Below are 23578 nucleotides of genomic sequence, written 5' to 3' on the forward strand. Positions count from 1 at the left end.
CTTAATTTCAGATCTTATTCAGCAAGTTTGTTTCAGCTCTGAACTTAAGACAACGTACTCCCGTACTCCTGTACCCCATAAGCTGGCGATGGGTTCAAGATGTACTTTCTCACACATACATATGCAGCTTTGAACAAATTCAAAGATTTTAGCCACTGGACTTCTGTACCTCAAATCTAGACACTATTTTATAGAGTCCGTCCCTCATTTCTAAAACACATTTACAATAATAGTTAGTAAAATAACATTAATAAATAAATAAAATGACATTTTAATTATTTTAACTCACTTTATTTCCATGCATTTCAAATGTGAAAAACTCACAAAACATGTTCCTTCCCTCATTCAAGGTACTAGTTCTCTAGTTCTGATAAATTTAGTAATTAACTAACTTATTTTCAACTAGTGGCATAATACATGCATAGCAAAAGAACAAGGAAAAGCTTCAGATATATTTAATTTTACTCTATATTGAAGGAAAAAAATAGTTTTCTCTTAATTCTATTTTAGAGTGCTTGTAAACCTTTCATATTTTGGAAGAAATTTTTCATATAAGCAGATGTTGTTATCTCAAAAATACCCAGCAATCCATCATTTACCCACTTAGGAAAAGTTGCTCTAAAATAGTCTTGGACTACAACAGGATCGATCATGACAGCAGATGCCCCTTTGGACCAATTTCCTGTACACTAATATTCAGTGACAATCATTGAGGAAAACACTGCAAAAATACGACTACACAGCAAACTTCAGAAAGACAAGGTGGATAGTGCAAAAATTGCAGCTTGAAACGATAACCATATCCCACTGTGGAACTCATTAAGAAGCCAAAACTGGTATTTATACACAGAAATAGGGTTATTTAGCTTTTATTCATTCTATTTTTTTCTTGCAGTGCTCTCTCCACCCTTGAACTGTTGAAGTCAGTTTCAAAATCAACCATCGACTTCCTTGCTGCAGAGCTGGGCATTTAATCCTCAAGAGTCAAAAAGTAGCTCCATTGGTAGAATGGCTTCAACTTGTCATAAACATAGTTAAAGCCAACTTTTATTTAATTTCAAAGAAGCATTTCATGATCATTTGCTGACATTTAACAGCTCCATAAAAATATCCAAATTCATAATACTCACTGCATGTTGAAACATCTAAATAATGTCCAGATACTAAAACACACTGTGTTATTCACCACTGAGACGATGATATTTGTTCAGAGACCTCATTACTATGATTAAGCTCCCAAATGGTCAGTGCTAATCTGTCTCTCTTAACATCTTATTTCCTGTGCAATGTTGTAAAATTATCACAAAAGACTATTTATCAGTGAAAAGATATTTCTGGTTTCACTGGACAGCAAAAAAAGAAAATAAACCCCCTCCCTTTTGTGTTATTTTAGTTTCAATCTCTCTGATCTGAGGTCTGAGTCAGGAAATACAAAGAACTGAACAAATTAAAACAGAGTTTACCTTTATGCCTCAGAAAAGATTCACGGCAAGCAGTAAGAACATTCCCTCAGATAGACTGAGGGAAATAATTTGCTGGAAAGGTAGTTCATGCATCTATTGTCTTCCTTAGACCTTCAAGATTTCCATTAGACAAATTCTGCTATGCCTGTTCACGTACAAGAAGTGTTTTCCTCAGTTACTCTCCGTCATCAAAGCATAATTAAACTGACAAAATCTGCCTTTCAAAAATTCAGTAGAGTTAACACTGGTTCCAAGCTATTCTGTTAAACCTCAGGATGAAAATAATTGCTACTGTTATTTTTGACATTGTGTTGGGATTCAGGCTGCTTCATTTAGACTCCCAAGTTACCTCTTTGACAGTAAAACTGTTCTAATGACATATTCTGCTAAAGCAAGAATCTAAATTCCTTATTTAGTCAAAGAAAAGGAGATGCCAAAGTGTTGTGTTGCCTCTTAAAGACCTCTCAGAAGCCTGCTCACTTTAGTCCCTGAATAAGATGAACAGAATCTGCTTCCAGAGGTCTTTGAGGACATGTTTGCTCCCCCTTGTCACCTTATGGTGACATTTAAAATGTGTTTTAATAAGAAACACTACAGACCACAGATTCCAGCTTATCTCTTCAAATACGTTCTCCCAAAGCCACCAAAGGTTATGCATGCATTCTGTGCTTCGTATGACTCCACCATGATTCCATCACCTGCTGACAGGGAATTTCTTCACAATAATGAAGTATGGACAACTGTTGTGATTTTTATGGTATACTCACTTTACTAAATGCTCTTGAAGTTTCATGAATCTATGTTAATGTAGGATTTCCAAATCTCATAATTTTAAAGTAATATATTTCTAATCTTCATAGCTACAAAAAAAGTCTAAGCAAGCTAAAACAAAATAAAAATGCCAGCGTGTTACTAGCCCCCAAGACCTCATGATTCTGAGTGAGGTCAGATTAGAACTGGCTATAATGGAAAAGAGTGTCCCGTCCCGTCCCCCCCCAAAAAAATAATCCAGCTAAAGGAGCCCGGAGGGCCAGACTGATCACAGACGAGAGGAGGTGACTCTCCACACAGCAGGAACTAGCTCAGTGGAAGCTGCAGACAAAGGATGGTTTGGATGCAGGATGCTATGTAGAGTCAAGGGGTAACTGAGCTAGTCCGTGAAAGATGAAACTACTGCAGGCTAGAAACCACACAGAAAGCACATCTAGCTAAGGAAATCCCCTCCCCTGGAAACATTTGGAAGCTGGAAGAACACAAAAGAGGATATTACAAGTTTGTCTAGGACTTTCTCTAGGTATCTACTTACGTTTACTGGACTAAATGCAGTCTTGATTCGACCCAGTATGGCTACCCTCTTGCTCTCTCAACTTCTTGTTCTATTTCAGCCAGAAATCAGATTCTTTGAAGTCTGATTTTGTATACAAATCACTGGCATGTTTTAACATGCAAAAGCATTATATGACCTTCTGTGGATTCCAGGGACTATGCAACAGCATGAACCTAATGTTTTTGAATAAAAGTGTCACGATCAGCAGCATAAGATTAAATTATAAATAATTAATACACTTAAAGCTATCTTATTACATTTTCCACAGATTCTATAAAAGGAAATCTTATTAGTCAAAGATACATTCAAGTCCACAGATGGTAAATGAAAATAGAGTTATGGTGATCCCCATTACATGGTCAACTGATGATAATTTACATCCTTTACTTAAGAGTAAACTGGCATTCACAATTTGTTTCATTTTTAGTGTAATGAATATTGCACAACATAAGCTGATGATTAACAAGATTTACAAACATTAATGACTGTGACAATCATATTTTCTGTTAATAATATTTAGCTTGTACTTTTCCAAACTTCCAATTTCTGTCTAATATGTACCCATTCTCAACCGTTTCTAGCAAGGTTGTGTAGATAAAGTGAAAAGACTATTGGCAGAAGCAATGGAAAATGTTGAGCTACAGGGAACTTGAAGAGAATTCTTTTGAGATTTATGTGGATTAAGGAGAAAAAAAATTTTGTGAGGCATGTAGTATTTGACTACATACTTAATCACAATTACTACAGCTAAATTAAGTTATCAGGATTTTGAAATACTTCACATGGTGTTAATAGAATCAGTAAAACAAAATTCAGATCAAAGGACTAATCAGAAATGCTGAGGGTGAATGTATATCAAGAGATAAAACCCACATCTCAGTTTTTATGCTCTTGCTCAGTAACAAACTGGGCAGCACAGAAGACCTAGGACAACCTCCCTCTCTCTGCTGATTTGAACTGAATTAGAAAACGATCTAGTGCATGAGGCATTCTTCTCCAAGCACAGTTTGTATCTACACACCAAAAGTTAACACTCAGTCACCCAGACAACAATCCAAATATTATTTCTATTGCAAACCTAAAGTAGCAGCACATACTTGTCCAGTAGCCACCAAAACAAGTTTTTCAGTTACAGGATCTTTTAACCAGACTTTCATGCCAAGTCTGCCTGTTTCTACTGCCTCTACACAGTTTGTCCAAAAATGCTTAAAATTGAATTCTCTGGCACTTGCCTGTGCGCATATGGCCTGGCTACTCTAATCTCTGCCAGAGACATGCAGAGTAAGTACTCATGCTTTCCCAGAATAGACAGACATAAACGCAACCAGAACAGTAGCCCAAAATCTAACACATGGCTCTTTACTGAGAAAAAAGTCACCACAAATCACCCACAATAAATGACATCTTGTTTACCAACTTAACCCAGAAAAGAGAGTAAACTCAGAATAGATTATTTTATCTGTGTAAGAGTCTGAGGCAAATAACCATTGCAAGCTCCATAAATTGTGGTTATTCTGAGAAATACTTGTGTTTTTTTGCAAAACTTGGAAAAAATTGCATTTGGTATTCAACAGGGGTTACATGGATACAGGGATTACATGGCACACTACTTCTCCATTACCTTTGTTCTATTTCTCACTTACTAGTACAGCATTTCAGATGCCTTTAATAATTCTTCTGCATTTTGCAAGAAAAGACTGAAACAAGCAGGTCTGATTGTAGTAAGGGAGGAGAACAAAACAAGCAGAAATATCTTGCAAAAGGATGTATAACTGGAAAATATTGGGTAACTCAAAAAAAAAAGATTTTTAGGAAAAAAAATATAAGACTACATCTAACTTGGTAAATAAAAGAGGACAGAGAAATTTAAGATGAAGATTAAAATATTTTATGGAGTTCTCTTATTCACGGATCTCTTGCAAAATAAAATACTGATATAATGTCTTGTATAGTACATCAAACAACACCGTAAGCATATTTTAAAGACCTGCAAATACAGAGGAGTGCATCTGATAAAAATGTACTGATGGTTAAGTAATATTAAGAAGGATGTCTGAGTTTGAGTCAGTTATTGAGTGCCTTCTTACAGTGTTTTATGCTGATAAAGAGCAGTATTATAGCATGGCAAAAATCTGCCTGTCTCAGTTGTGCTCTTACGAAACACCTGAAGCAAACAGCACAAAATGAAGTACCTAGGCTGTTGGTGGGCTATTCAGTGAGATGAACAGGACTGGTTCAGCCTCCTACAAAAGCTTGATGAGGAGAAGGTAGCAAATAATATCATCCTTTGCAATCAGAAAACTGTTTCACTTGAGGAAGCTGAGAGCTTTGAGTATGTGGCCTTTCGTAGGTACATGCAAGCTTGTGCTGCTGTTCCCAGCTAGCTGGAACCAAGCCAGTTATAGAAAAAAAGTGGTGGCCTTTGGAAAGTGTAGCAGCACCGAGCCCAGGCAAATGAAATCTCCTGGAATTTGGGTCTTCCAGCTACAGCAACATTACACTGTGGATTTAGGTTCAGAGCTGGACTGCATCTAGCTAGTAGCATGGGAAGATTAAATATGCACCTGCCTGTAAAGATATACCTCTAAAAATGCTATTTACGAAATGAGGAGTCAAATATATGAAAGTGGATTCTTTGCTGGCACTGTAAGTGGAAGAATCTTCACATTTTATTTTTTGCTTCATATATGATAATGCCACAACTGGATTATATAGTCTTGTATTATGAAAAAGAGTTGTAGCGGCAGACTTTCTAAGTGGAAGAAAATATGGATGTGTGGCACAATTGCCATCAGTGAGTCTGGAGGCTGGAGTGCCTTACTGAAGAAGGCCACGAGGGTTGTAGTAGGAGTTCATGCTGCATTCAATTCTGGCTGTCTAAAATATCCATATATTTCAAATAAAGCTGTATATTTAAAAAAGAAAAAAAAGAGTTTTCCGCTTGTCAAACATTTTTCAGCAGAGCTTAAATCAGGCCTTTTCTTTTTCAGAGCTACAAAAGAACTTTTGTGTAATTTTGCCTGCAGCTTCTTTTTTTTTAATCTTTAACGTTTGAAGAGCAAAAGACTGACTCTCTGGAATGAGTCCAAATAATTGGAATAATAATAAAAAAAATTATTAAAAATAGATAAATATCCAAAGAAGACAAAGAAATATATATTTGAAAGTGGTTCCAGATTCAGTAGCCACAAGCTTTTCAAAGCCAGTAAAATGTTTTGTACATTCATTACGTAAAGCTTCCTTTGCTGGCTTTGGACCAAATAATTTGTACTGGCGAACAGCTTCAGAATGCCTGAAAATGTACTGAATCAAAGCTTTGTAATGTGATGAGTAATACAATATAAAAGACAAAACTTTTAGAAATACAACAGTAGAGTCAAATAATACATGCCCTGCTCAATTGACTGTCAACTGAATAAAACCATTTTGTTTAAATGTTTGGAAGAAGTCCTCTCATCAGTAAAAATCTTAGCACTTTGCAATTTCTCACATAAGGGAGAGAAAACCTTAAAGATACACAGTCACCAATGGAAAACTTTGTGAGGTCACTTACTAGACTTGCACAGATGTTTGCAATGAGGCTTAGAAGTCCAGCAGCTTGCTGAAGGCCAAATGACGCTCCTAGAAAATATTTCAGCTTACCTCCTGTGATCTCTAGTCCATATTTTGTATAGAGCCCTTCCATCAACACTTAACTCCATTCAATTCCCTACAACCTTAGCACTCCTCTCCAGACCATCCTCTAGGGCTCCTAAGACCATTTGCTCTTGAACATCCCGCTATAACTTTTGTTTCCTACCATCTAGCTTTATCTACAAGCCTCCAGGAACCTTTACCTATTGAGTTTTTTTTTTTTTTTTTTTTTTTTTTTTTTTAATATAATACTATATTTATAGTCATCTATAACTAACTCAAATTTCACATAGAAAGTGTGGTTAAAATGATTGTGTAGTTATTTTCCTGAAATAAAACACAGAAGCTTAAAAAGGAACAAGAGATTAATTTCATGCAAGAGGTTAAGTGAATAAGCATGGGCACTTTAACCTGAAGAAAAATGTATTGTTCATAACCCTCTCCAAAACTGCTCATGGACCATCCATTTGGAGATTTTCCTCCACGAAAAACTTCTCTAGGTTGATAGGAAGAGTCAAGTATGATGTGTCAGCTTATTTTCAGCTCTGCAGAATCTCAGTTTTGCTGACTGCTGCTGTAAACCTTCCTCTCTGCAGCCCTGTCTCAACCAGCCTGGTTATCCAGGTAGAGCTGGCCCTGCAGGATACACGGTCTAATCCTTAGCAAGCCCCAAAGCTAGTATCTCTTCTCCCACAGTGATTTTTTCATCCAGCTCCACATTGTTAACAGGACTGCTTTTCCTACATTAAAAAGCATAGTTCTTTTAAGTATTAATGATTAATTTTGTTACTGTTACTCTAAATAAAAAAGCAAAGCAGGTTCAATAATAAGCTTATGTTTTATTTTCAACAAAAGGAAGTATGATGCTACCTGAGTATCCAAAACTTCATAGCACGGTAGAAATAATAAGATTTCTAAATATTTTAAAGTATTATTTTCAGAGTCCCTAGAAAATTAAATTCTGTAACACTAGCTTAACTGTAAGAAGGAAACCCAACATTTTCACCCCAAAACAAGTAGCCGCCGTACCTTCTCTAACTTATATAATCACACGAATCACTTTAAGCAATAGTTTCTTCAGCATTATACCTACATTTCAACCCAAGATGTAGCTAGGTTGTGCAACAGGTAGCACAAGTGGTTGGGGAGGTCGACTCAGTCACTACTGCTAAAAGTATGACTCTCCTTACAGAACACCCCTCTACTATGGCTAATGATCTGGCTAAAGCTTAAATTTAGCTTTGAGTTAGAGAAATGTTCTTAATTTCAGAGTTGAAGCTCATGATAAGAGCTCATAAAAGATTACAGCAATATATCAAAAATTCTGAGGCAAAGATGTTTGAGGGATATATGTTCAACAGTATGCGTTATACCTATCCTCTACTCCGAGGAGAACTTATTTTGCTAATATAGAGAATGATGACTTTTGTCATCGTGGAACACGCTCCTGAGCTTTCAGGATCTGAGTATATTAGTAAAGCGTGAAGGAAAGAGAAAGCACTGAACACTCATCACACTGTGGCCAAACCTGTGAGCTAGACTAGATTACCACTTGTCAATATTCAAAAGTGAATTGCAAATGCCATTTTCTACGTATTTTTAAGTTTCCTTTGAATCCATGCTTTGTACTTATGCTTTCCTTTGCCAGCTAGCATGTAATCTTTGAAAAATGAAATAAAAACAGTCTGTCAAAAATTCAGGGAAAACTGCCAAACATTGCAGTCAAATTAACATACTTCTGAGGACAGATACATTGCCCCTATGCTGATTTTTAATGTAAAAAAAAAATACTGTTCTCTTAATATAGCAAGAACATGAACCATGGCACAAAAACATTCTTCATCAGTCTATCCAAATGAACTTAAAATCACCCATCTGTAAAACTCCCCAGGGAGGAGAGAAATGATCACAATTCCCTTTGAACACACTGGGAAATTTAATAATTACAGAACTGATGTAAAACTAATGCCTGGTTGAAAATTAATGTTACTATCTCCCCACTGGGAGCAAGGGCACTTTTGTTTTTGCCTTTCTGACCTATTATCATTATCTGTTCATTAATTTCCCCGGTTGCTTTTATAGATTTCTGGGTAGATTTTCTCAAAGGTCAGCAGTCTTAGGGCAAATACAAGAGTGGAAATGCTTTGGTGGCAATAAAAGCTTTCTGAAAAGCAGCAACTTTTTCCATTTCTTTACTTCACAATGGCTACAAACTCACGTCTTTCACTGCTTTATGCTCAGCATAATCACTGGCTCGCTCTCAGCTGAATCACTAAAGGCTTCAGGAAGAGAAGAAATCCTCCAGAAGGAAGTGCAAATATCCTGACATGACCCTCTCACACTCAGCTGGCCAAAGCACTACAAAACTTAAATCCAAGCCACTTTTATATATTACAACAAAAACACATGCAGTCAGCATGCACGCTAAAAGCCATTAGTTCATAGACTCTGTTTATCTGATGTCTCTGAAAAGCATCAATATCAGTTCAGCTATTATTCAAGAACACTGTAATAAGTGCAGTGGAATGGATAAGATGGAAAGTCTCAAATATCTGTCTCTTCCTTTGGCCTTAATATATCTCTTCTGTGCAGTGATGTAGTGGAAAAGATACCCAAAAGCAAACAGAGAGCTTGACCAAGGAAAAATTGAAGAGCCCAGTGGGGATATAGACACTTCACAGTTAAGTCTCAGATGTGTGTATTAACAACGTCAGCTTGCAAACTACAATCAAGTTGTACAAATAATGTCTTTCCTAATATTTCTGATAACAGATCTATGATAATTTTCACTGGAATATAACAGAATAGCCATTTTCTTATCTGACCCACTTTCTACTAGAGTAAGAGAGAATCACTATGCTACTTCATCTTCCTATGTCATGACTTTATAGAAAAAAATCATTTTTCCCCTTGTTGAAAATATTTACTTCGTTAATAGGGACCTGAAAACTCTTACCCTTTTAGCATGAAGTCTTTATTTTCTGAAGAACTTAGTATTCAAAGTGCAATCAAAAAAAGTTACAGCAAAGTGAAAATCAAAAGAATTTTTACAAAACTGAAACTCCAGTTAAACTGCATGGTGAGAAACTACTCACCCTATAACAGAAAGCATTTTTACAGAAGCAAATATTCTAGCTAAGTTTAAACTGAGGTTTGCAAATTTAAATAACGATACTAACGAGAACGGAACTGCAGAGTAAGGGATGAAGTTTGCGGTTGCTAAAACAAATTTTGAAAAGTTTAAAAAATTCTTGACATTGAGTTTACACTGAAAAAAAGGACCATCATGCAAGCAGATCTGATTATCTATTGCTTTTAATTCTTCGCAAGGAATAAAGTGGTATCATCAATAATATTGTTCAAGATGTTTTTTTAAGCATTTTCTCACATCAGTAACTAGAAATCATGACCACAGTGGGAATGTATTTGTTAAGACATTGCTACAGGCTGTAATGGAAAAGAAAGTCATTATTTGTTGCAATGTTGGAATTCTGCCAAGAAAGGGCTCCAGATGCCAGCATTTCTCATATCACGAGGTCAAATGGAAGTGCCTCTTCATCCCCAAATGCACAGCAGATAAATTCCAGCATGAAATAGTCTGTTCTGTTGTGTGAGAACACAGCAGAGCAGACACTGTCTGTTCAAATAGATCAGTATTAACCTCCTTAGTAGCAAAATCTGAGCTATTCTTAAGCATACATTGGCATGGATAATCACAGTACCAGTTCTCTGCAGGTTTCTAGAGGTCTTCTGGTTTGCATCTTTTTCCTCTACATTGGGGAAAGGAAAGATAATCCTCAGCTAGTCTCTTTCCTTGCTCTCCTCTTCAGTTTTATGCTCTTGAAAGTATGAATTGTAAACTGTGATAAGAACTCTTTGCCTGCACTGCACAGTTGCAAAATACAGCTCAGTGACAACATACCTTACACATTTTTAGCTGAGAAACTCAAGCATTTGGGAATGTGGGACTGCAAGTGCCCATAGCACTCATTAAATCCTATCTTTCATAAACATCAGCAACCATAAAATAGCTGCCTAATCTAGAAATAGCCACAAAACCCACTTCCACGTAACACAAGTCACAAAAGACTCTGCACCCTAAGAACAAAATTAAGAATAGCAATACAAAGTTTGTTCATCATTGTACACTCCACTTTGACAGTTGAACAGAAAATGACACAAGAACGACTAGTTTGCACTAGGCACTTCGTAAAGTGCTGCTACCTCAGCAGCTTAACTCATCTCATGGCCTAAAAAAAAGTATAACAAAGACTTCTGCAGGCTGCCCATTTTATATATGTGTCTCATCTCCAGGGAACCTACAAAACAAACATAATCTACTGGCAATAAACAAAAGCTAGTTTTTATGTGAATGAATCAATATACCAGTAATTCATGGACTGGCATACAGTGTCTACCAGGGCTAATCAAAAAACTTGATGAAGCCAAAATGCCAACTTTACACCAGTATATTTCAGCTGAAATGACAGAAACAAACAAATAAATAAATAAATATTTCTAGTATATGTTAGAAACTTACTCCCTGAAATCCTCATGTGTGGTATCTTTGATGTGGAATATATTCATTCTACTCCATAATATATCTGCCCCTACCATTGTCATTTCACAGGGCGGTTTGGGAAATAAAGTCATTGAAAAAAATGCATCAACAGTTTATACGGGATTTAATATTATTTTCTGTGTTATATTTTATACACATATTTTGTTTTTAATTTGAAAATTTAATACATTTTCCAAAAGCTAGAATAACACCATAAATTTTCCATATTGAATAGTTGCATATAATACATAATATGCATATAATAATATGCATTATCAACCATATCTACTAAGTCTTAAAGAAAAATAGAAACAGATTAGCAACAAGAGCATATACATCTCCTTTGCTTAATTGTTGCTGGAGGGATTTTATTTGCAAGCTAGCTAAAAGCATTACAGAATTAATCCCAGGTCTTTTTACTACAAATGTTCTTTTTCATTGGTCAATAAACAATTCAGGGAAATTTGGAACTAGCCATGAAGAGAATATAAGAGGAAGGTTTGTTTCCCCCCCCCCCAAAAAAATTTAAAGTCAGACTGTGGAGGGAGAAAAACATCCTGTTTTTTTAGATGCAGTTTAAGATAGAGCTTTCTACATGAATTACTGGCGCTAATACCTTACGCTTCCCACCCATAGCACATGAAGCACACCCGTGATTTTAAGATATCTGTCCAGCCCAGTTCTGTTCAGAAAAAGTATTCTGGAGTTAACAACTGCTTGACAAAGAATCAGTTCTTTCTTTCAAAGATCTGTGTCAGCTTCACAGAAGTGCCATGAAAGTTTAACAGTGAGGAAATGTTATTTTCTTATGTAGACATCTCTTGTTCTGCGTAAATAGAAGTTCGAGAAGCAAAGGTCAGCTACTCCATTTTTGGTGATATTTAACCATGACTGAATTTTCCAAAGTCAGCAGGAGCTGCAAGTATTCAATACTTTTTTTTTTAAAAAAAGGACCTTTTAAAAATGGCAAAAAGAACCATGTACCACCAACCTATATTTCACAGTACTCCTGGAAACTTTGCAAGTACTTGCTTCGACATCAAAAATTTGCCATCAGCTTTACATAAATAACGCCTGACCTACAGTTTCAGCAGTAGTAAAAGAGCAGCAACTGATTGTTTTCCCTCAGCTGAAGTTTGAGAAACACTCCCTGCCAATCCAGTCCTGACATGAGGTCTGTATTGCCGTGCAAACTGAGACGTGGTCCAAACATAGGCACTAAGAATTGGACTGATACAAACAGGGCAAACTCAACACACCACTAAATCAACAGCAGCGACCAACTCTCTGTTCAGGGCACAGGGTTCAGAAATGCTAAGCTGATTCCTATCTATTACTGGCAACTACAGCGTATTTTTCAGGGTAAACAAACTCCATACTAAAGAGACCTTTTGCCGTGATTATTCCTTCTGGAAGGCTATTCCCACTTTTCATTTTTACAGTATTAGAAATTTTATATGCTTCAGCATAGAGTTATTCCTGACCAGTTCTTATGTCAAAATAAGAGTATTTAAGCTAGAGAAAGAATTAGTTTTGAAAGTGTCCTAAAAGTGAAAAAGTTCAGTATAAAAATACCACTGTCTCAGGCTCTAAATATTTTCAGTGACAATTCAATAAATGCACCCTCCCTTGGCGGGGGGGGGGGGGGGTGGGGTGGAGACTACTCTAAATTTTTTAATCTATCTAGGCTGTAAGGACAAGTTTTCAAAATTCGGAAGGGTTATATTTTCAGTTGTCAGTGCAACATTAATTTGGTTCTTTCTGAACACTTACTAGGATCTTTGTATCATAATAAAAATAGCACGTGCTCATGCAAGTAAAGACTTGCATAAAACATATGCAGATAATTTGCAACGGCTTAAGCAATCATAAATCTGTTGTTTACCATAATCAGAATGCTTGACTGGTCAACTAAATGACATCTATCAGCAGATTTTTAATAACTGATTTTCGAGACTTTTAAAAGAAAAAAGGTATAAAAACGTGTCAAACACTTCTTAAAATTAATAACTAAAATCTTTCAACATGATCATTTTTTTCTGTCTTTCTCTCACTGTTTCTTCCCACTGAACTCCTGTTCAAAAATTTTGGCGGTTTTATTTCAATCATCTTTGGTTGATTTTCTATGTCTGATTATAAAGTTTTCCTTTGCCTATCAAGCTGATTAGCAGCACAACACATCTGTCTGTTTCATAAAGCATTACTTCGGTTAAAAAAAACACTGATTTTGTCTTTCCTCACTGTCCTGACAGTGGGAAGAGCTCCCTCACTGAAGAGTTGCCCCTTTTCTCCCTCCTGCCTCCACTGCATTGGCAGTTCCCAGGTAGCACCTCGCAGCAGAGGCAGCCAGCGCAGCAAAGCACTCAGCCGTCCTGCCAGGCACTGACGCTCTGCCAGGAACGTATTTAAAGAAAGCCTATTTAAGCATCATTTATTTAAAATTCTCGTATCTGTACTCTACTTTGGTGCAACAATTTCCATTCAGGAGGGGAATAACCTACCCAGGGTAAAGAAGTCAACTTTACCTAAGGGAATGAAAGTGGCGTTAGGGCAGCTATTTGGGTAAGATAAAGAAATGTAATTAATATTCCCACAGTTAAATGAATATATTCATGCAAGTATCAAACACTTGAAGTCACTAGACTAAACATTGCAGATCAAAGAAGATGCAATTCTCTTTAGCAAAACCTGCTGCAGCTTACGGAGTGCAGAAACCTTTTAAGGAAAAGTTCATGGTCATTTGTTTGATAGCCAACTGTCAGACATCCTAAATGTAGTAGTTTCTACCAAGCTCCTCCAACCGTAAATGGTTCTCGAGGTCTGAAGACATAGACTAAACCTGCATCTGAAATCATGCCTTCAGCTACCAAAGGGAACTACAATCTAAGAGTCAGGTTAGAGTCTTTTAAAATATTTATTAAGTTACTACATTCTTCGAGAATTCTTCCTTCCTTCCTTTCTCTTTACATACATTTTGTATTTCCTGGGTTTAAAGTCCTTCAAGTTAAAAGTCTGGTATAAAAATTTGTCCTAAGTGGCTAAAAATCCTAAGGATTTGTATTGAAGCTGTATGGGAAATTATCTGTCTGCCTTTTAAAGTTGATTTGCTTGACGGCCATCAAATCCAAAACCTTTTGAAACATGGAACTCAGAACTTTTTTTCTGAAACATGAAGACCACAGTTGCAGTATATTAAATAGGAATAGCACCAGGTTTAAATCACTTTCCTTTCCTGTTCAGATTAGAAATCTGAAAATCATGTCCTGCATCCAAAGAGATATCCCACATGAGTGAGACAGACAATTATGGTTCAGCTGTCTCGGCCAAAATATATTTAGTTATTTATACAGTGTGGAGTAGTCCTTACCAAAGAGACTAATAGAAAAGGGAGCATCTTTAGCCTCTTGCTAACAATGAATCACAGAACAGTCTAAAGCTTTACAACGTTTGTCCCACATGATTCCTTTGCTATTCTAAGTTTTGATGAGATACTCCATTCTGGGACCAGAGGGGGGAAGAAAAACCCTGGCTAGTCTGGTATGTACATTCCTAAAAGGAAGGATTGGTTTCAACTAACTAAGATTCTTTAATGAAAAGCTATTTTGTCCGAGGATTCCTTATCAGCTCTGAGTTGAATTCTAAGTAATTATTAGAGCAGCATGACAGTAATTACATTATCTCTGAACATGACCATTCCAGAATTGAGAGCAATAAATTAGAGATCAATACAGAAGAATTTGACAGGAGATGGCAGTGCTCGAAAGCTGCTGCTTAATGTTGCATTTCCCAGAAGACTTGGAAGCAAGTGCAGCTCTGATACCAGCTCCCCTCTGTTTCTTGTATAGTCCTCAAGTGAGACAAGAGGAAGAATTGTTTTCAGACAACAGAATAAACAAAAATTATTTCAGAGACCTTTTCCTTACACTCCTCTTTAGGTTAAGATACTTTAGGAGACAATTTTTGCCAGAAAAGCTCAAATGCATTTCTAATACAATCAAGTTTATAAGTTTAGAGAGAATACATGCTGCAGGCTGGTGGTTATAGTGGAGACATTTCTTTCCTTTATATTCTACATCATGCAAGCAGTAAAGTTCAAATCAAAGTCACTGCACTGTATGAGTCAAGTAGAAAAAATTTGTCTGGACTAAGCATTATGTTTATTAAGTCGCACAAGCAACTTGACAGCCTGTGTTTATTCTTTCCACTACTGAAAAAGCCCAGGCTTAGCCCATGTCAGAGCTTGAATTAAGAACTATAATAATAATCACAAGATTCAAGTGCTTAGGCATTTGCTAAAATCTAGATCAGCAGAGCTGTAAGTTTGTAGAACTGGGTTTTCCTACAAAAAATTTGTATATAAGTCTCTTAACACAAGTTCTGGCTGTTATAGGAGAATTACAGATGCTTCAAAAGAAACTGGTGCAATCATAAGCAGATCAAATTAGAATTGAAAAATCATAACCCCCAACAATTATTACCAAATGATGTCACAAAAATTTGCAGGTGCATATTTAACAGGAACCGATGTACAAGAGAATGGCTATCAGAGCTGTAACCTCCTCCACATTAGCACATCTTGATGAAGAAATCTTTTTTCTTTTTTTAATCGTCATCAGTCTGACCCACTCCAGATCCACTTGGCTTTGCATTTTAACAACTTCATTCCACATATTAAAAAAAAAACAAGATTGATAGAAGCAACTAGTATATCAGAGAGCAAGAAAAAAATTAAAGTCTGAAGTTCTGCCTTATCTAAAGAGTATGGAGGTAAGTGGATTTCTGAAGCCATTCCTTCTTTTTCTTTTCTTTTTGCTTCTTTTTAATTAACATACCTTGAAGGGATCCCAGTTTTTGGTTACAAAAAAGGATTCTTAATTGCAGACTTTCAAATTGCAGTTTCACATTTTGCAAATTGTTTTCTTAAATCCTGTGTAGAATAGACCAGACTGTGCCCAGAAGTAGCTTGGGAAAAAACAGCATAAAATTAAGAACTTTTTTTTCCTAAAACACTAGACATTTTGTTTATGAAACAGACTTATTTTCTTTTAAAAAATGAAATATGAAAACTGTAGGAAAAAAAAAAGCTCTGGCCTACTAAAAAAGATCCCATGGACATAGTTTTACCTCCCACCTTGCCTTTTAAGAACCGAATACAATTTCCAGATGGATGATGTAGCTTCCAGACAGAAATTAAAGAAACTCAAACTATAAGTAAGTTAACTAAGAAGGTAGCTACAGCATACTTTCACAGAAAAAGGCAAACCAAGGTCAGCAGCTTAGAAGTAAATTCAGTAAATCTTCAGAGGGGAAGACTGATTTTACTTTCAGGGCTACTTTAAGAAAATAGCAGCAAATAGTCAAAGCTACTTCTGACATTTACACGGTTTTAAAAATAACATGCTAGTTACATCACAAATTAAGCCGAAGTGCTATGGCCTGTCTTACACAGATGGTCAGAGAATGGTCAGAAGGATTCCTCTTGCAAGATCATTTATCATCAGCATTTTACTCAAGTGGTCTGCACTGGGGAATACAGGAAGGAGGGAGATGGAGAACTCTCCAGGTCAAGTAAAGTGATTTACAACTTTATTAAGAGTTTTATGTTTTATTTTGCTTTATATCTAATAAGATTCTTTAGTCTATTGCTCATGGTGACCTTATATTTTGCACCAAACTTTATCCTATAAACATCCACAGCAAACTGATATAATCACAACTGTATTTAAATGCCATAGGTGACACAACTAAGAAACTCGGATCTGCTCCAAAGTACGAGTTTGCAAGAGAAGCCCTATGACCTAAATCAATGAAATTATTTGCATCTTTGGAGCTAACTGCAGACCAGGCTTCTGGATCAAGAGCACTTTGTATTTTTTTTAAAGCTTCCTTCCAACAAGACTTAATAAATATTAAAAAGCATTACAACAGCAAACCATTTATTTTGAAAAACATAAAAAATGGAAGATAAACCATGTTGTTAATTCACAGAATTACATCAGAAGCAATCAGAAGCAAAAATTAAATATTACTTGAAATTACTAAATATTCTAGATTTAAGAAAACAATTTTCATTTTGTGAACAGATTTTAGTGTATTATTATGTCTATTTCCAAAGAAAGATCAAGAAAAATATTTCCCATGGCTACAGCACTTACCAATTTAAACTGCAAATAATATGCATTTTTGTAAGTGCTATCACAAAGAGAAGTTAAGGTCTTTGTTAAGCAAGTATCTTTGCCAATATGGACTTTACAAACCATTCAAAATTCCCTTAAATGTAAAAGATACTAACAGCCCTGGAATTCTGCCAGGTAAACCATCTGCACTACCGAGCATAACCTACTTTCAAAACCAAGCCCTTAAGCTGTTTCCTGAAACAGGATGCATTTGTCTACATAATGATTGTGTGTCTATTTTACTACAAAAGTGCTTAAAAAAAAAAAAAAAAAAAAAAAAAACAAAAAAACAAAAAAAACCCTTCCATATTTTGGGCAACTGGATATATTTCTTTCAGAGACAATGATAGCAGTAGCTAAAAAAGGAAAAGAAGATTCACAAATTATAAAGTTGGTACAGCATTTGAATTCTAAATCTATTTCAAAGAATAACTATGAACACATTTTCTTACCAAATGCTTGCAGTTATACCTTAAAAGATCAAACAACTAAATGGTTGTATTTTTTCTTAGTGAAACACTACTAAAAGACACAAATAATGACTGGAAGAATTGACACAATTTTTACAATCTGTAGCAAAAACTTTTCACTGTTTATTTTTTAAAGGGGGCAACTTCGCTCAAATTAGTCCAAAAGAAGATCAAATCATTCCACGGTCCAGAAAGAGTTTTATTCCAAGTAAGCTATATTGAAGTGTTTTATATCTCTTTTAGTCTGCTGGGAATTAAATTAAGAATTTCCTACTGTAATAAAATTTTAACCCTAAGTAGCTTTAGCTTACAATGGCAACAAATTGCAAATACTTATAAGCACCGAAATATTCATATAGTAGTTTATCTTAGAGAGAGAAATGTAACTCATTAGACAGTATGAGACTTCAATGCAAGTACTCATTTGTTAAATACTGAAGGTCTGATTCTTCTAAGTGTTGAATACATTATTTATATTTAATTTAGTGCATAGCCAAGTGCTTGCTAGCTGGCCAAGTGTCTAGGCATCTTAGGCAGACTTTTATAAGAACGAACATTGTTTTTAAATTAACCAGTCCTAACAGTTGAAAGAAGTCTAGTTAAGGATTCTGGGACTGAGGGCATTCAACACTACTCAAGACAAAACTAAAGCTTGAGTAACACAGTTGATATGTACTCTGAAGTGTAATAAGCCTCGTCTTCACTGACAGATCAGTGTCCTAATATCCATAGAGTCTAGCATGCATGAAGAAAACACAAATTAGAGCTGTACTTCATTAACATTATGTGGAAGATAGAATAGAAGAGGGCATTTAATTCAAAAAGACTTCCCCGTCAATGAGTTTAGACTGAAGTTTCAGTTGGTACAACTTAGCAATAGATAATGCTACCAGATTCACAGAGCTAGCGTACATCAGCATTATGAGAGTACCTTTAAAAATACTTTGCTGAAGTTATTCTGCCTAAACTGATAATATCAAAACCTTTTTTTTTTTTCCTCTGGAAGAAAATCTAAATTTGACTTTCATTTTCGTAAGTCTCTCACAACTCCTATCATTTAAATATCATTTATCATTTAAATAAACTAATAAAGCTTATTTACACACACAATCTACACCTTCAACGTGGGGCTTAAATTAAACAATACCCTTTCCGGGGATCTTGTCAGAATCTGAAAGTAGTTTGTATTTCCTCAACCTAAGATATCATGTTCACTGAAAACAAAACTCATCCTAGTTTTGTTTTTGCATTGCATAGGGAATAGTTTTGTTATATTAAACAACTGGAAAAGCAACAATGATTTTTACAATTACCGTATCTTTGGCTGAAGTTGTGTTTATCTACACAACTGTGTACATATACAAGCTATAAACTGTAAATAAATGTTTTTGAATGGGTACATTGGTAGTGAAATAAGATTATGAAATTATTAGAACTATTAATAGTCGAAAGCTTCCTAACAAAAAACAAGGATCTGTTTCTGTAAAGCATAATTATATTGATAAAGTTCTGTAGAAGTAGGCATGAAATAATCCCAATGCCAATTCATTAGAAAACAGTCAACTGCAAAATACAGCATACCTCGTTAGCCCTCAAAACAATCTTACAACAAATGATCATTTAAGAGATACCTCAAATGGACAAATTATGGAGCTCAGTAAGTTCTACATCTGCTATTACATTAGGGAAGAAATTAAAAGGTCTTGTTTCTGAAAGATTGCTTCCTGTATCTCCAGAAGTATGCAAGTGCACAAGTATACACATGCACCAAAGAAAGCCCACAACAGATGACATTCATCCCATTCCTCTAACCTTCTTCCTAAGATGTGGAAAGTGAGCACCTAAGATGATCAAGCTAAGTTTAGAAAGATCTTGCTTGAGGAAGTTAAGACTGATTTTGTAATACTGCTTTCAAGCACTTAAAAACAGAAATAAAGACAGTCTGGCATGTTTCTCCCTCTTAATTTATTATCTTTTCATATACATTCCAAAACATTAAGCTGTCAATCTGCATGAATATGCAAGAAGAACAGCTTTTGGGAGTGAAATCAGTTTCTTGTACTGCTGGAAGTCCAGGATGTAACTTGCAAAATCAGCTCCAATCCACAGTGTATCCATAATTTGTCATAGAACAGATATCCATTAGAGTTTTGAGTAAAGCTTTACACTGTAAGAGATGTTATCAAAAACTTAAGTTACATATCATGGCACATCTGCACATAGTCTTTGGGAAGGGAAGGCCTTTGTTTTCTTTTCAAGGTGAACTGGGAAAAGAAAGTCACCATCATCAATCTTCTTCAGAGCTAGACTCATCTTCCTGGTCAGACAGCTCAGCAACAGGGAAGCGCAGGATGGCTGCCACCCCTGTCAGCTGCCCAAGCTGTTCCCCAGACACGTGAAGGCTGGAGAAGATGCGCACTGTGCCCATGTTCTCCCGAACACTATCTACCAATTTAACATATCGAGCACGTGTAGCCACATCCTGGTGCCGGAAGAGCTCATCACTGATAAGCAAGGTGTCAATGGCCATGGCTTCATTGGCCTTCTCCACATGCTTTAGACCATAAAAAGCCCGCTCTGGCTCATGCTGCAGCATTTTATAGAAGTCATCTAAGGCTTTCACCTCACCAGCTGCCTTAGTGTCAGAGAGACGGCTAGTTACAGCTGGGTCACAAAGGGCTTCCTTCAACGCATATTTATGTCCCGAGGAAGAATGGACCTACAGTAAACACAGTTAAAGATAAATATTTTTTTAAAAAGGACCATTTTCTTGATTAACCAAGCACAAACACAGTTTCCACTCTCCATAGCATTTATCTCTCTAACTATGGGCATAGCCTTTATTTGAAACATAAATGATTTTCCTAGAAGAGCTCCTCTTCTGAAACCCCAAGCCTAACTCAAATCACTCAAACTTCGGTAGTAGGAAAGATGCTTATGTAAGGCAGTTTTTGAATAAAGAGAAGCAAGGCATTGTACAAAGCCCCAGGTAGAACCATGTGGTTCTACTGAGAAACTAGATCTTCTTTAGCCTTTAAAGTATTTAATAGAAATTTAAGAGGAAGATCTCTTAAGGTTATATAACATATAGTGCAAAAGCACTAAGGCTTGTTTAGAGGTTTGCAGATGTACTAGTGATGCAGCTGCATATATTAAAGCCTTTCACGCTGTTGTTGCTCTGCTATAAATGCAAAACCAGATTTCTATGTGCAAATCAAGACTCCTAGACTTTGTGCCCATTAAGTACTGGGGCTCCCCATAGTTTTACAGGCCTAAAATACAGCCTGATGTAATTCAGAAGTGATAGCTGTATGAAACTTCTATTTTCTGTGCTGGCTTTGCCTTTTTTAGTGAACGAAAAATAAAACAATCAAGCAAACACTAAACAGGGGGAAAAAAGTTGTAGTTTGCATAATCTTTACCTATGTACTACAAAACTAATAGCAATGTTAACTAACCTACACTACACCCAGGTGCTTCAGTATTTTTCTTTTTTAAAAAGCTTTAGAAAGCTGTTATTAAACATACATGCCACACAGTATGGCAGATTAACAGCACAGTTAAACCATTTCCCAACTTGCGTTTATATGAACTTTAGCATGGTTTTGAATATTTAGTATCTTCTCTACTCCCCTTTAAGCTGTTCTAGAACAGAAACACCCTGTCTTGCACAACTAGACTATAATTTTAGAGGCACCAGTATAATTTCCTCATGATGAAAGTTATGTTATCTAGGTAGTGAATTATTTCCCACCATCCTCTTAACTCTCTTCTGTTACCAGAAGGAGCTCTCAAACCTCTGTGATCACCCACTACAGAGGCAGTTCAGCCTCTTACCTGCAAGAACTTGGACCTGTTCTCTAACAGGAGCTTGTTGTCAGTCTTGACTGCCTGCTGAAACATGTAGTCACAAAACTGTTCCCGCACGAAGCCTGGGCTGGCCACCAACACACACTTCACGACATCGAAGTTGATGTGCCGCTGGATTGCCTGCACCACCTGCTCGTAAAATCTCTCCAGGGCCCGGTCGTGCTGAGAGCAGTTCCCTTTCCGCTTGCGAGGGATGTTCACCTCTACCTTGGCACGTGTGAGGGTCATGCTGGGGGTGACGAGGCAGACGTGAGCCAGCCCCTCCTGCATGACCACGGCTGCCACATCGGCACTCCAGGCCGGGTCACAGGCCTGCTCGATGCGCTCCAGCACCACGCTGTCCCACTGCTTCTTGGCCAGCGTGAACTGCCGGTTGGGCTCCAGCTCGATGGTGTGGTAGGCCCCCATCTTGACGTACTCGTTCTCCTGGATGTTGGTGCCCTTGACCCGCAGCTGGCAGGCCTGCGAGTCGAAGTCGATGGCCTCCACGCAGAGGGTGAGGGTGGTGCGGATGCGGTTGCTGCCCACGCTGCCCGTGGCCGACTCGGTCTGCACCTTGCGGATGGTGGAGGCCCGCAGGCTGTCGCCCACCTGCAGCAGGTTGTAGGTGTGCCACATGTCCTCGGGCTCCTCGGGGATCAGCGTCACCTGCCCCGCGTTATCCTTCTCCAGGTCCTTCCGCACCAGCTTCATCCCGGCGGCTCCCGGCGGCGGCGCCGCCGCCGCTGCGCCCTCGGCTTCCCCTCAGCCGCGCCGCCAGGCCCCGGCCCCAATCGCGGCGGGGCTGCGCGCTCCCGGGCGGCCGCCTAGGCCGACACCCGGCCCCGGCCCGCGGCGGCGAGGCCTGCGCTCAAGCCCGGCCGCGACGTGTCGGCTCCCCCAGGCCCGCGCTGCCGGCTCCTCGCCCCGCGCCTTGCGCATGCGCCGCCAACCCAAAGGCGCGCCCCTCCCCCACGCGCATGCGCGCAGCCCCCTCGGACGGCGCCGGCGACACCCGCGGCCTCTTGGCCGCCGTGCCCGGAGCGCGTGCGCAGTACAGCCCCCCGGCGCAGCTGGCGCATGCGCACAGCCGCCGAGCGCGCAACCGGCTTCTAACGGTCGGGGAAAACCGTGAGGGTTTGTGGTAACCCTGCGTGCCAGGGGGCGGGGGGCAGCCGTGCCCCTGCCCAGTGGGAGGCGGGCAGGACGGCCGAGAGAAGGGGGACAAGCCCCGGCCTGGCAGGCTGCGGGGATCTCGGAAGGGAAACCTCGGGGTGGTGCATCGCCGTGGTGCAAGGCGAGACGGGGTCAGGGCCTCCGCGGGCCCTTTCCCCTCCGGGTTTTTGTGCTGTCCTGTATTGTGTCTGCGCATAGCGCACCGGCTCGTTTCGAAAAGAGATTACTCAGACTTCCAAAAGCCTTTAACACAGTGCCTCACAGATTACAATAAGAGAGCTACACAGTTGTGCAATTATGTAGATCTGGAAGGCAACTCTACGAGGCAAGAAAGTAGGGTTAAATGGCCAGTTCTCATTGGAGTAAAAAGTGAATGCCATGGCCCTTCAGAGTTATGGACCACAGCCAGTATTAGCAACATGTGTTGATGTGGAAAAGAGGCCACTGGTTTGGTAACATTTACAGAGTGGAATGAAAAGCAGTCCCGGACCAGATCAGAACCCAAACTGTTAATTTGGCAATGCACTTGAATCATACCTGAACTTCAGCCTGAAGCTTATGGTTAAACTTACCATATCCTTTTATTCTTGAACCTATATTGAAACACTTTAAAACTTGACCAGCTTCCTGAAACTATGAGTTATTTCAATGAGAATGAGACAGTTTTGAGAGAAGCTTCAGGGACAGCTAAGCATATTCCAAATGAAGTTTGAGGTTAACAAAAGAAACATTAATCAGAAAAACCTGTAAGTTATCATTAAAATGTAATTAGTTCATTGATATTTGCACAGAAAAGGGACCTGAACAAGGAATATGCAGCTCAATGTGTAACCTACCAGAAAAAAAAATTGTCTAGAAAGTAGGATTAAGAAATCCAAAGTTACAGTGCTATTATATAGATCAACATTGCTGTTTCTTCTGAA

The 23578-nt window shown here is 38.0% G+C and overlaps 2 protein-coding genes across 2 annotated transcripts in view; both read right to left on the minus strand.

Annotated features, from left to right (window-relative positions):
• The window catches only part of ITGA1 (integrin subunit alpha 1), a 74027-nt gene that overhangs the window by 45938 nt on the left and 4511 nt on the right, over window positions 1-23578 (minus strand). The window lies entirely within an intron of this gene.
• PELO (pelota mRNA surveillance and ribosome rescue factor) lies at window positions 19577-22260 on the minus strand. The gene is made up of 2 exons (XM_062599723.1): window positions 21468-22260; window positions 19577-20349 (listed from the first exon to the last, which is right to left on the minus strand). The coding sequence occupies exons 1-2, from the start codon at window positions 22191-22193 to the stop codon at window positions 19918-19920; spliced, it is 1158 nt and encodes a 385-aa protein (XP_062455707.1). The 5' UTR covers window positions 22194-22260; the 3' UTR covers window positions 19577-19917.

This window comes from Rhea pennata, chromosome Z, assembly GCF_028389875.1.
Source record: "Rhea pennata isolate bPtePen1 chromosome Z, bPtePen1.pri, whole genome shotgun sequence".
Lineage (NCBI taxonomy): Eukaryota > Metazoa > Chordata > Aves > Rheiformes > Rheidae > Rhea > Rhea pennata.